Source organism: Lissotriton helveticus, chromosome 1_1, assembly GCF_964261635.1.
Source record: "Lissotriton helveticus chromosome 1_1, aLisHel1.1, whole genome shotgun sequence".
Classification (NCBI taxonomy): domain Eukaryota; kingdom Metazoa; phylum Chordata; class Amphibia; order Caudata; family Salamandridae; genus Lissotriton; species Lissotriton helveticus.
The window spans coordinates 896134135-896147968 of NC_136057.1; the positions used below are offsets into that span (position 1 = coordinate 896134135).

The window sequence follows — 13834 nt, forward strand, 5'->3', positions numbered from 1 at the left end:
CACCATCAGGATTCAAGCAAGCCGGGCCGAAGACGGCTGAAATGCCAGAAACCGGTCCCCGGAAGCTTGTTTCCTTCCCAGTGTAAGATTTGGCTTTTGTAGTCTGGTCTGCCCTGTTCCCACGATGCACTGGGCCAGGGACAGACTAATTTGCATACAGCCAGGTTCTGAAACTGGGATGGTGCAATGAGCTAAAAAACGGTGTTGGATCTAGCCCTGATCTCTTGACTGGGTGAGAGTACTCTGCTTAATTCAGAGACTCTGTCCATCACCACCCCTTGTTGTAAATAATTTTGTCCACCCTAAGCGTGGAAGGGTATACTCAGATGTGAGTCCCTTGCTCATTGCACCATCAGGATTCAAGCAAGCCGGGCCGAAGACGGCTGAAATGCCAGAAACCGGTCCCCGGAAGCTTGTTTCCTTCCCAGTGTAAGATTTGGCTTTTGTAGTCTGGTCTGCCCTGTTCCCACGATGCACTGGGCCAGGGACAGACTAATTTGCATACAGCCAGGTTCTGAAACTGGGATGGTGCAATGAGCTAAAAAACGGTGTTGGATCTAGCCCTGATCTCTTGACTGGGTGAGAGTACTCTGCTTAATTCAGAGACTCTGTCCATCACCACCCCTTGTTGTAAATAATTTTGTCCACCCTAAGCGTGGAAGGGTATACTCAGATGTGAGTCCCTTGCTCATTGCACCATCAGGATTCAAGCAAGCCGGGCCGAAGACGGCTGAAATGCCAGAAACCGGTCCCCGGAAGCTTGTTTCCTTCCCAGTGTAAGATTTGGCTTTTGTAGTCTGGTCTGCCCTGTTCCCACGATGCACTGGGCCAGGGACAGACTAATTTGCATACAGCCAGGTTCTGAAACTGGGATGGTGCAATGAGCTAAAAAACGGTGTTGGATCTAGCCCTGATCTCTTGACTGGGTGAGAGTACTCTGCTTAATTCAGAGACTCTGTCCATCACCACCCCTTGTTGTAAATAATTTTGTCCACCCTAAGCGTGGAAGGGTATACTCAGATGTGAGTCCCTTGCTCATTGCACCATCAGGATTCAAGCAAGCCGGGCCGAAGACGGCTGAAATGCCAGAAACCGGTCCCCGGAAGCTTGTTTCCTTCCCAGTGTAAGATTTGGCTTTTGTAGTCTGGTCTGCCCTGTTCCCACGATGCACTGGGCCAGGGACAGACTAATTTGCATACAGCCAGGTTCTGAAACTGGGATGGTGCAATGAGCTAAAAAACGGTGTTGGATCTAGCCCTGATCTCTTGACTGGGTGAGAGTACTCTGCTTAATTCAGAGACTCTGTCCATCACCACCCCTTGTTGTAAATAATTTTGTCCACCCTAAGCGTGGAAGGGTATACTCAGATGTGAGTCCCTTGCTCATTGCACCATCAGGATTCAAGCAAGCCGGGCCGAAGACGGCTGAAATGCCAGAAACCGGTCCCCGGAAGCTTGTTTCCTTCCCAGTGTAAGATTTGGCTTTTGTAGTCTGGTCTGCCCTGTTCCCACGATGCACTGGGCCAGGGACAGACTAATTTGCATACAGCCAGGTTCTGAAACTGGGATGGTGCAATGAGCTAAAAAACGGTGTTGGATCTAGCCCTGATCTCTTGACTGGGTGAGAGTACTCTGCTTAATTCAGAGACTCTGTCCATCACCACCCCTTGTTGTAAATAATTTTGTCCACCCTAAGCGTGGAAGGGTATACTCAGATGTGAGTCCCTTGCTCATTGCACCATCAGGATTCAAGCAAGCCGGGCCGAAGACGGCTGAAATGCCAGAAACCGGTCCCCGGAAGCTTGTTTCCTTCCCAGTGTAAGATTTGGCTTTTGTAGTCTGGTCTGCCCTGTTCCCACGATGCACTGGGCCAGGGACAGACTAATTTGCATACAGCCAGGTTCTGAAACTGGGATGGTGCAATGAGCTAAAAAACGGTGTTGGATCTAGCCCTGATCTCTTGACTGGGTGAGAGTACTCTGCTTAATTCAGAGACTCTGTCCATCACCACCCCTTGTTGTAAATAATTTTGTCCACCCTAAGCGTGGAAGGGTATACTCAGATGTGAGTCCCTTGCTCATTGCACCATCAGGATTCAAGCAAGCCGGGCCGAAGACGGCTGAAATGCCAGAAACCGGTCCCCGGAAGCTTGTTTCCTTCCCAGTGTAAGATTTGGCTTTTGTAGTCTGGTCTGCCCTGTTCCCACGATGCACTGGGCCAGGGACAGACTAATTTGCATACAGCCAGGTTCTGAAACTGGGATGGTGCAATGAGCGAAAAAACGGTGTTGGATCTAGCCCTGATCTCTTGACTGGGTGAGAGTACTCTGCTTAATTCAGAGACTCTGTCCATCACCACCCCTTGTTGTAAATAATGTTACAGTAGAGCACACGTTTAGTGATCTGCCTCCTCATGAACTTTCTTATCGTCTTGCTATGCGTAATAACTCCTTCATCCGCATGTTACATTATTCACACCAGACCAGCAATGCCACTAATTGTTGGGTGTGTGGTCGACTCCCCCCTTTCCAGACACCGAAGGGAGTTCTGCCACTCTTTCCTTATCCATTTTCACATAATGGTTCATGTGGAGCATGGTCCACGTTAACGTCATCCTCAACAGATATGTCTTTTCTTAACAGTACATGTTTTCCAGACAAGCAAGGTCTTCCCCACAGAACAGGGTTAGATCTAGAAAATGAAGTTTATAATTTAGGTAATTATTCTTCGAATTTCATGGTCCTGAATGTTCAGTCTGACACTACTCCAGACTTACCTGCTATGTCAGTACTACCAGTTAAAGGCGAATTATGTGTCCGAAAGAATGGTTCCGTACATGTAGGCCATAGTGATTGTACTACTATTGTCAAGTATAGTGACAGTAGGAAATCTATTTTTAAAGCTTCACGTCATTCTTATTTTGTTTGTGGTCAGACCGCATATGTTCGTCTGCCCCTCGATTGGGAGGGAACCTGTTACATTGCCTTCCTACTGCCACCAGTTTTCCTAGCCCCACCTGACTATCATAGGAATTCCCTCCTAGTACATACTAGACACAAGAGAAATTTCCCGATTGTCGATTATACTGAAACTGCTCTAGAACAATACATAGATATCAATAAAGGTGTCTTCCCCTACTTAGGTACTGTCGTGAATAGTAAACTGATACGTAGATTAACCAGAACACTTGAAGCAGTAGTGATCGAGACTACTTCTGCTCTAAGTAACTTAACCGAAGAACAATCCTTTATGAGAATTGTCGTGCTCCAGAATCGTCTCGTCCTTGACGTCATACTGGCCGATAGGGGCGGGGCCTGTAGAGTCATCGGATCTAGTTGCTGCATTTTCATTCCTAATAACGCGCCGTCTGTTTATTCAGCTATAACCAGACTCCATAAAATTGCCCATATGTTACACCAAGATCCAGGCACCTGGACATGGTCCGGTTGGTTCTGGAATATAATTTCCGCCTGGGGATGGAAAGTATTGTCATTTCTGGGTATTGCAGTAGCGATCATATTCAGTTGCTGCCTCTGTATACAATGTGGCCCTGCGATTTGCGGCATTTGTGCTACCTCTTGTATTCCTAGTCCTAAGTCCCGTTCTAAATCCAGTTCCAAGAAAATTCGAGACGAGCAAATGATACTGTATGAAATGATAGATGGTATCATGAATATTGATGTTTCCTGATGGAAACGTAGTGACAAGGAGGGAATGTGGAAAAGTAAATTTTGCCATGTTCTGTGTCCCTACGTGTCCTCCATCTTATGTTATGTGTGCATGATTAATATGCATATGTATTCCCCATGTTTGATTAAAGACGCAATTATAGTTGTGTCCATCTCTAGTATGCCAGTTTCCAGTTCTCGTGAAAGCTATGAATATCAGGCCTATGTAAAGTTACGTTGCCACGTTTCTCAGTGTACACGTTATTTCATTGAAAAGTCCCCGTTTCTAGGCCTCAAAAAGGCCCGGACACCAGATTCAGCTCCTGTCTCCTGAACCCTCGCTGAGGAGCGATACAGCCCCCACCTGTATCCTCGACCCTTCACTTACTTCCTGCCTCACAGTGCCCGGCTCAGCCTGACTCTGCCTGTTAGTCTGCCAAGAGTATGTTATGATTCTAGTTATCAGTCCAGCCCTCCTTCTCTGCATTCCTAAGCTACTGAATCGCATCAATAGTTTCCGTCACAGTCTAGCCTTTACGTCTCCATGTAAGAGAAATACTGTATTTAATGGTCATTTAATATTCCTCAACACGCACTACATGTAGAATAATGCATGCTCCAGTCTTAGAGTCTGTTAGCCTCTCCCCTCCTGACTCTTAGTTTATATCAACATGTCCTCTAAACATCAGATACTAGATAGGGTTTAGGTACATGTCGCCCTGACTCTCCAGACTTCAGTCTCTACTCCTAGCACAGAGTTCATAGCCCCCAGCTTCTCCTAGTAACACGTCATTGTCAGTTTGCGCGCACCATTAGGTTAGAGGTCCCGGCTCCTTAGGTAGCCCCCTCCATGTTTCCGCCCCATTCATGACATATTCTGTTACGTTTACATCACATGTCTATGTACACGCCTCTTGTTACACCTACTTTCACCCTTATCTTTCGCGACTGCTATTGACCACACCCACTGCTCCGCCTATCGTATGTATTGTAATGCAATTGTTTTAGTATATATATACTTGTGTACTGTTATTAAAATGTTACGCCGATCCTGATCCTGCCCCCGGCAGCGCTGCCATCCCATTCCTGTGCAGGTTGTCCTGTTCCTGTCCTTTATGCTGTATTAAACCTGCAAACTCCTACTACCTCGAATCTTGACTCTTATTTATTGAGCTATCTGTTATTACTATGTCCAGTAAAACCTAGATCCGGTATTATTTATTTATATACCACAAAACACTGAATTTGGAATAGAATGTATCCCATACTAAGGGGACTGATATCAGGCAGGCCATGGCACACATCATGTGCTTCGGTCCTGTATATTCCCCGAGTTTTTGTTTGTTGTATTTTAATATGTTTGATGTTGATGGAAAGTGTGAATCGAGGCAAAGTATGACAGTCAGAAAATATGACTTATTATGTATGCTCCTAGAGCCCCTCACCCAATGTTCTTACTAATTGTGCAAGATTTTGTATCCTCTTGTTTGAATGCTCCAGTTCTATGGACAGGTGACTTCAAATAATATCTGGAGAACTGAATAGCCTACCACCTGAGATGGGTACGGCCCCTCGCTAAACCATTGAATTATAGGAAAAGATGGATACGTTGGATTTTTTTCAACAAATGTAAGAAAACGTCGCTTCAAGTATAATATCTATTAATTTGTCTCTCCCCTACACAGCTCAGTTAGCTGGAGTGACTATATGTTCATGACCCATGCCATAGCCAACCTCTACTCTGACCCATATTATCTGGGCAGACTGCTGTCAGACCAATCTTCCCCAGCCCTGACTAGTTATAAATTTGGCAGCATGTTACGCCCAAGTTACCCAACCAAAGACTTTGGGCAGAATCACTGCAAGAGCCGACCTTCCGAAAAGACATACATCAGATACTTACTGACTACTTCCAGAATAACTGAGAACCTGTCACCATTAGAGTGATGTGGTTTATGAGCAAAATGTGCCTTTTGATGTCCTGCTCCTTTGTTTAAGTTCCACCAATCAGAGTTTCCACATATGTTTCAGCATGCCCAGTGCATTAACCAGAATGGTACTTAGGAAAGTCTGAAGACGTTTAGCTCTGGGGCAGTGCTTCACAAACATTTTCGAACCTTGACCCAATTTTGAGAACAACAAGCTTTTGCGGCACCCCTAGCTTTGATGGACATTACCCTGGTGGGGGGGCTTGACTAACCACCAACGAATATGGCTGCATACTGAGTAGACTTGGAGGCCGTCAGTGATTAATCCCCCACAATCTGATAACCCTCCAACGTATGCCAATACCTTTGTGCCCCTAGAGACTCCCCTGAAACCTGTGCAACATGGGGAGGCTTCCCGACCTTCTCTGACCCCATTAATGTAAAGCGAGCTGCCCTGCTGTCTAAGGAAGCATGGGTTTGCCGGCGGAAGTGATCCGAGCCTGAAGCAGTGAACGGGGTTCAGGGCTCGGTCAGAAGGCGGATCCAACCCAGTGGATGCCTCGCTTGTTGCTAGCGGCTGCGGAAAGTGCGGTAGCAGTGGGACAGAGGCGACCCTCAAGGGAGGTTCCTGGACTGTCGAGTCCCTGAAGGGTAGGAGTAGCGGATGCTGCTGGCCCGCGTGCCCCGGTCACCACACATAATCTGCTGTGGGCTGCGGCACTCAGCCAGTGCTGTAGGCATGACGTGACTGGGACCGCTTGGCTTCGTGCCCGTACGGTTGCTGGTGCCCGTGCTGTGATATTATGGTCTGTGCGCCCCGTAGGCTCAGAGGTATTGCTTTTCAAGGTTGTAAATTTAAAGTGTTGGGGACGCAATATGTTAGCATGATTATTCTGAACCACATAAGTATGACGGTAGTAGCTCTCCCACTCTCTAAGATGCTACATTTTGGGCAACTGGCACTCTGCAAGTTGGGGTTTATGGATGGTTTTAGACTCATGATGTAGTGGCGCAGGTAGAGGATCTGTTTTGCATGCTTTTCATTGATACTTGATTTGCTCATCGCAGGGATTAATCTCAAACAGTAGGACGAAGCCCAAGGTATTACTTTGTAAGTTCCAGTTTGAGACTCAGCACAGCAGAGCACTATTCGGAAACCTAATACCTACCCAAACCACAGTGGCGTTCCAATGGCGGGCCACAGGGAGCGGACTATTTGGTCATGCAATGTCAATGGATTGGGGAACAAGATAAAATGCACATTAATACTCCAATACCTGCACAGGCATTGCCCTAATTTTGTGTTGTTTCATGAGAGCCATTTTCGGGGGAGCCATTATAAAGCCCTTGATCGCTTTGGCCACAAGCTATAGGCTCATGAAGGTTACACCACCGACTCTCGGGGTACAGGCATATTGGTTAAAAAATCCTTGCTCTTTAGTCTTCACCGTACATGGCATGACCCCCATGGTTGGTTCTTGGATGTGTCCAGCACATGAGAGGGTATCACCCTAAACATCTGCGCTCTATACATCCCTCCTTGGCACACAGTGCCACTCTGCTGAGCATTAGTACTTTTCTCCTGCCCATGCCAACGGGTACCTTTATTCTGGGAGGGGATATGAATGAGGTCATAGAGCTGGTAATGAATAGAATGACCAGTGCAGTGGCACAGGGAGGAGAGACACTTACAGTCATTTGTTTCGGCACTAGGGTTGGTGGACCTGTGGCGGGAACACAATCCTCAGCAACGGCAGTATACCTACTTCTCATATGCACATAGCAGCTTCTCCTGCCCAGACTATGGGGCCTATTATAATTGCGGAATTTCCGCATCCTCCGGGACGGAGGATGCGGAAAAACCGCAGCGGACTCACCAAAGACCCACCGCCACATTAGGATGGCTGGTGGGTCCTGGTTTCCGTCCGCCGCTTTTCCGTCTCTCAGACACCGTCCGCCATATTAGGATTGTTGCCAAGATATGCTTTTCCGCGGCGGGTTTACCGCCGTTGAAAAGCATACGGATCTTCACAGCAGGGGCCCGTTGCGGGCCCCCTAGGTGAAGGGTGGGTGGGGGGTGCACATGGGGGGTACCTATGGTACCCCCCTGCATTTGTATGCAGAAAGCGACACTTTCTACATACAAATGCAATGCGTGCATTTTTAACATTGCTGCGGGTGCAGCTTGAAGCTGCACCCGCCGCAATGTTAAAAATAGAGGATGTGACCGCCGGGGTGGCGGTCACATCCTAATAGCACAGGAGGGAACGCCGCAGCCCATGCGGACGTTCCCTCATCCTCGGTGATCGCGGACGGACTCAAGTCCGTCCGCGATCATAATCGGCCCCTAAATCTTCACCCACCATGCCCAAGTGAGTAGCTTTAGGGCAGCAACATACCACCCACGCGGAATATCAGATCACTTCCCTGTGGGAATACTGATGGAAGGGCCTAGATAAGACATCATGCTAGCCCCCAGAATAGACCCCTGGTACCTCAAAGAGAAAAGTGTGAAAGGAAAGCTTAGGGCCCATACAGATTTTACTTTCAATAAAATCAGGGATTGGTTAGGTCGGCTTGCACCCTATGGGAGGCATATAATGCAGTAATACACGTGCAGGCACAGGCATTGATAGGAAGGTAGAAAAATAAACTAAATTATAGGTTGAGGCAATTGAGAGGGACATAGCTGCTCTAGAGATCACGAGGGGACTCCAGGCCTTTGCCTTCAGCTGCATCTACGCCAGCAAGACATCCGCACCTAAGCGGAAAACGCAGCAAGGAGCCACATATTGGCGACTCAAGCATCGCCTTTACAATGTGGGAGATAAGGCTAGTTTATTATTGGCCTGGCTAGATAAGAGATATAGGGACCGCTCTTGTGTTTTAGAGATACCAGATAAAACAGGTGTCCCGCAGACGTCCAGCATTGCTAAAGCGCCAACCTTTGTGACCTACTACGAGGACCCATACAGCTTGGTCACAAGTAGAACTGCGGAGGACTGTGTAGACTTCCTGAGAAGTATTTCACTTCAGATACTTACGAGGCTAGAGGCAGACCTGATGGTGGAGGAATTGGCAGTGGGTCTGCAGAGTTTACAATCTGGGAAGGCGGTGGGACTGAATGGATTACCAGTGGAACTTTATAAGGGACTATCCAACAAACTTTCTCAGCTCATGCTGTACAAGTTTAAGGCGGCGCATGAGAAGGGTTTCCTGCCAGAAGATCAGCATACCGCGTCCATAGTAGTCCTACATAAAAAGGGGAAGCCCCAATCAGACTACGGTTCTTACAGACTAGTCTCTTAATTGAATGTGGAGGTCAAGGCTTTGGCCAAAGTCCTGTCCACCAGGCTTTGTCAGGTTATCACCTTGATCATAAACCCTGACCAATCTGGTTTCATGCCACACAGAAGTCTTTTTGGCATCCTCCATATGACCTATTCACCCCAAATGGAGCAGGCAATACTGTTATCTGTAGATGCAAAAATGGCCTTTGACAACATAGAATGCGAATGCACCACAGGTATGAATATAAAAAAAAATGTAATCCTCACTTTGTCATTTCTTCTTTCATTGTATGCTCTCCTGAAGTGGCGAGTTTGTATTAACACAACTTAACTGATGAATTCTCAACAACGCCTTCTTTAACTTTCTATAGGATCTAAGAAATCAGTCATCTTTCATGAAAATTGATAAAACATATGTTAATTTATTTGCTTAATAAGAACAGCTTTAAATGAAGGTATGTAGACATCCATAATTATGAAACTGGAATTGTCTCCATCCATGTAGCATAAATAAATCTAGTTGATGAATCCTTTTTATATATAAAAAACACTGAAAATATTTATAGGATTAGGCACCACATAGTTCATAATTTTAACTAATAGAGGATGACATGATACAAACCATGATGTTCAAACTGAAATGATCATAGCTAATTATTGCTCACATCAAATCATGATGCTCAAACCAGAATTAGTACAGTCAATTATTGCTTACATCAATGCAACCATGCTGTCAGTGATCATGATGTGGAATATACAATTTACAGTCTTATAATATAATGTGTTCTTAACTGTTATTTGCTTAATGTATTGTATGATCAGAATTGTTTGTACATATTGTAAATAGTTTTTCTTTGCATTTATATGTATTCTGTAGCCCTGAGGAAGTCCCTTAGGATGAAATCCATTGGCTACTGTGGCTTTCAATTGTAAAGGAAGAAGAATTTGAAAAACAATAAAGAATTGTCATCAAAATATACTTACTGAAGAATATGAATTTTCTTAACTGTATATACCATGTGTTGAATGATCATGGGCTATAAATAATACGGTCTTTCACACGAAATGGGAGCTGAACCATATTAATTGATTCATGTTGGAAATTTCTTCCATTGAAAGTTGAAAGGGGTGAACTTTTGTTTCTGTGCACTTATAAGTGTTTAATTATTTATCGCACGGTAGGGTTTTGCCTCAACCTCTCTTTTTATATCTTTTAAAAGTAACACATTTAACTGTTTATGTACTAACACATTTCTGCATTGTGAGTGGTGTATTTAAATGTGATTGATACAATATATTTATGAATAAAAGTAGCATCAAAAGTAGCAATAAAAGTTGCTACATGAAATGATGGCACTTTTCTCAAATGGGATTGAAAACTTTTAAAGATTTGGGTGGTCAAAATGTATTCATCACTTTTCCGTACTGTCCTTTTTAACTTTAATTCTTTAGAAGATCATAAAATGAAAGCTTTGAGAAATTATTAAACATGACTAGCAATGAACTTGCTTTACCTTTATCCCTTGAGCCTTCTTGATGAACATGGTAAAAAAAACATACTCTTTAGTACATTACAAAACCAATTTTGTCCTTTTAAAGGTTGTCGTACTGAAAAAGAATCGCTGCGAGAATACATCGCTAAGAAGAGACAGATGTTTCTGGCACAGGTATTGTACAACAAATGTTCCTTACAATTTGAAAGATACATACGGTTAGTCATTTAACTGTGATCAATGCAGGAAAGGCACCAGCCCCTTTCTAATAAATTATTTTCATTTGGAGCATATATAGTCACCTACAGTTAATAATGTGTTCCATCACATTGAACATTTTGATATGTCTTCCTGGATGTCAACAAATACCTTTCTTCAATTTAGAGCTTACACTATTTTTGGTCTAGTTAAGAGCAGTTGTACCGGGATATGAGGCTTGAGGATACCCTGCACTGTTGTTGTTTTTTTCAACATGTTTTTATTGACATTTTTTATTTTTTATACACAACATATGTGTACATTTTTTGCATCACGTTTGTTACATACTTGTTACACATTTCTGCATTGGCTGTTTACGTGTGGTAATACAGTTAATACAGTTTACGCCTAGTGTGGGGATTGTGTCTGTGTGGGCTTGCGATGCGCATTCTTCCCGTATGCCCTGGTCTGAGAACTACTGGTGTACTTTCAGAACTGCTAACTTTTGGGTCTAACTGGGGTTGACTTTGGGGGTGTGTGTGTTGTACTCAGGCGGGAGCGTTTGACTTATGGGCTATTATGATGTTGGCGATCTGTGTTTAGGCGTGTGCGGGGTTTGTGACACCTTCTACTGGTTTTTCCCGAGACCCCGGTGTTTGTGTAGGCCATTGTGTGATGTTCCTAGTGTGGGACTGACTGGTCGCTCTGTGTGTTTCTCTGGGCGTGCTCTAGGTCGCTTGAGCTATTTGGGTCTGGGATGCCACGGGTGGTTCATCTCTTATTGTATGTTGTTTGAATTGATGTAGGAGTTGTGCCCATTCCATGGATATGTGATGTTTATGTGCCTCACCTATTCACTTCTAATTGCTTTCTCCTCTGCTGCACCCCATTTATCCATTGCTCCTACTCAGGCTGCAACTGGTTGTCCCACCGGAGATCCCCTGCACATGGCTAGTCCTCTCTTAGCCATCAGTATTGACAGGGACATGAAGCATGTCTGTACCTTGTGTGTCTTCCGTCGCCAGAATACTCCAAATGCGCATGCTTCCCATGTGTTCATGTCCGGTAGACCCGTGGTTTTCTGCAATGCCTCATGGATTTAGCTCCAGTATGATTGCAATGTGGGGCAATTCCAAAACATATGTTGAAAATCTGCCTCGGGGGCCCAGCAACAGAGACACAGGAACTGAGTGTCTGGATAATATCGTTGGAGGCGCTCAGGCATTAAATATGCTCTATGTAGGATGTAAAATTGTATGTATTTCTGGATACATTTTGGGGTATTGTATTGCTTGTTCCCACTCTTTATCATGCAATGGTTGTCCTATTGTCCTATTTCCTCTTCCCATGTCTGTCGCAGTGAGTCCAGAGGTCTTGGGCGGCTTTGTAGAGCCATGTGATTAAGTGTCTGCCCGCACCTATGTTGTAGAATTGTGTGTTCGCGGGCTCCACTTCAATTAGGTTCAAGAGTGGGCGGCAGCTGGCGATGGTTCTAGAGTGGGCGGCAGCTGGCGATAATTTGTCTACGAGGCAGGAATTGCCCTCGGGGGAGATCATATTCCTCCATTAAAGGCGTGTATGGACGTAATTATCCGTCCTCGAATAGGGATTCAACTAGGTTAGCGAGTAATCTGTCCATACCTGCAAAACCCGGGCTGTGTAATATCTCTCACTTCTGGGCAGTCCTGTCAGTGGGAGTAGTGGAGAGTAGATGGGCTTCCTTAGCATACATGTGCGTGCTATTGGCACCTGTAATGGGTACGTTCGCCTGGGTCTAGTGCTGGGCAATAATAGATGACGGATTGCTGGCACAGTAATAAAAGGAAGGGAGGACTCCTTATAGATTCAATAAGGGACTAGGAGAGAAGCAATTAAGGAATTTAACAAGTCCAGTGAGTCCAACTCTTGGGACCCTTTACAGTACTACCCTCATAACTCAGAATGCCAACTATGTAAAAACAAATTCATAATTACACAGTAAAGGAAATGGCGAAGATACAAATGTAAAAAAGCATTATATGGTATATTAAAAAATAAACAGTTTATTACAAATCAATAAAATCACAAATAATTCACATCAATAAAATGCCATATGTTAGAATAATTTCTAGGTCTTTTTTGTTTAAGGAAAAGGTTAATCCTTATACACATATAAAATCATACAGGGTCATGTTATTCACAATATATGCAATTAAAAAAATCACAATTGTCAAAGATGTCCAATTATCAAAGGTTGTCGACGCAGCGTTTCGGTGTATTATGATATCACCTTCATCAGGACAAAACAGTTCTATGCAAAGAAAACATACAATTAGAAACATTCGTAACAAAAATGTATAATTTTTTTTAAAAAAAGACACTTTCTTTATTTTTCAATGAGGTACTTCATGTTTTCACCATAATCATTAATGACATATTTTACGATAGAGGGCATTATTATACTTAAATAGCTTACACATTCGAGTTATGTTGGGTATGACAAGTGGGTAAACAGTTTAGAGTGACTACCTATCACTCTCAGATAGCTGGGGCTAAATCGCTTAATAAGCATACCTGCGGGAATTGATTGGCCCTCTCGTCTTAATTGGAGGTAGTTTAGTTGGTGTATCTCAATGGATAAAGACTCTGATATAGTCCATTTAGTATCACGTTCCTTTCTGTGAAGGGACATAAAGTTATGCAAAGTGACTAAGCACTCAAATGGCCAGACTTCATCTGTTTACTTGTTAAGATACTGACCACGTTTTATTCATAACATTTGAAGTTACCTGTTCTATTTAGGAACCCAGTGGTGAGGATGTTGCTGGAGGGGTGCCACCGCGTATTTTTGGAGTAACTACCTATAACAAAATACGTGCAGTTAAACAATTCATAAAATCCTTAACGATCTTGAAAATTGCTTTTTGTTCCTGGCCTGCCATGGATAAGGCCTGTAGATAGTGGGGTTTTTTTGCAGATTTTATCCCTGCATGATACTTCCGTCGCGCTGCCTTATAGATGTTACGGGCGGAGGCATCATAATTTCGACGCCACCTCCGTTCCAGTACTCTGACCTCACCTAGCTCAAGTTTCAAAGTCATTGAGAACCAAGGAGCATTCTTTTTAGACTTGATGGTTTTAAAGTTGTTGTTTCCAGGGGAGCTTAGCAGGGTTCCCGCTTTGGCGATCCAGTCACAGAAACTTTGGTCGTCAGCTGGGGTGAAATCGGTTAAAGCAGGTATACTATCTTTTAACATATCAATTACATCAGGTCTAGTGG

General features: G+C 44.3%; 1 protein-coding gene across 2 annotated transcripts in view; it reads left to right on the top strand.

Annotated features, from left to right (window-relative positions):
- Positions 1–13834, top strand: part of CCDC38 (coiled-coil domain containing 38) — a 2097275-nt gene that overhangs the window by 261041 nt on the left and 1822400 nt on the right. For both annotated transcript variants that reach the window (XM_078675825.1, XM_078675815.1), the window contains exon 4: positions 10484–10551. In XM_078675825.1, coding sequence (XP_078531951.1) covers positions 10484–10551 — 68 coding nt within the window. The remainder of the gene's footprint in view (positions 1–10483; positions 10552–13834) is intronic.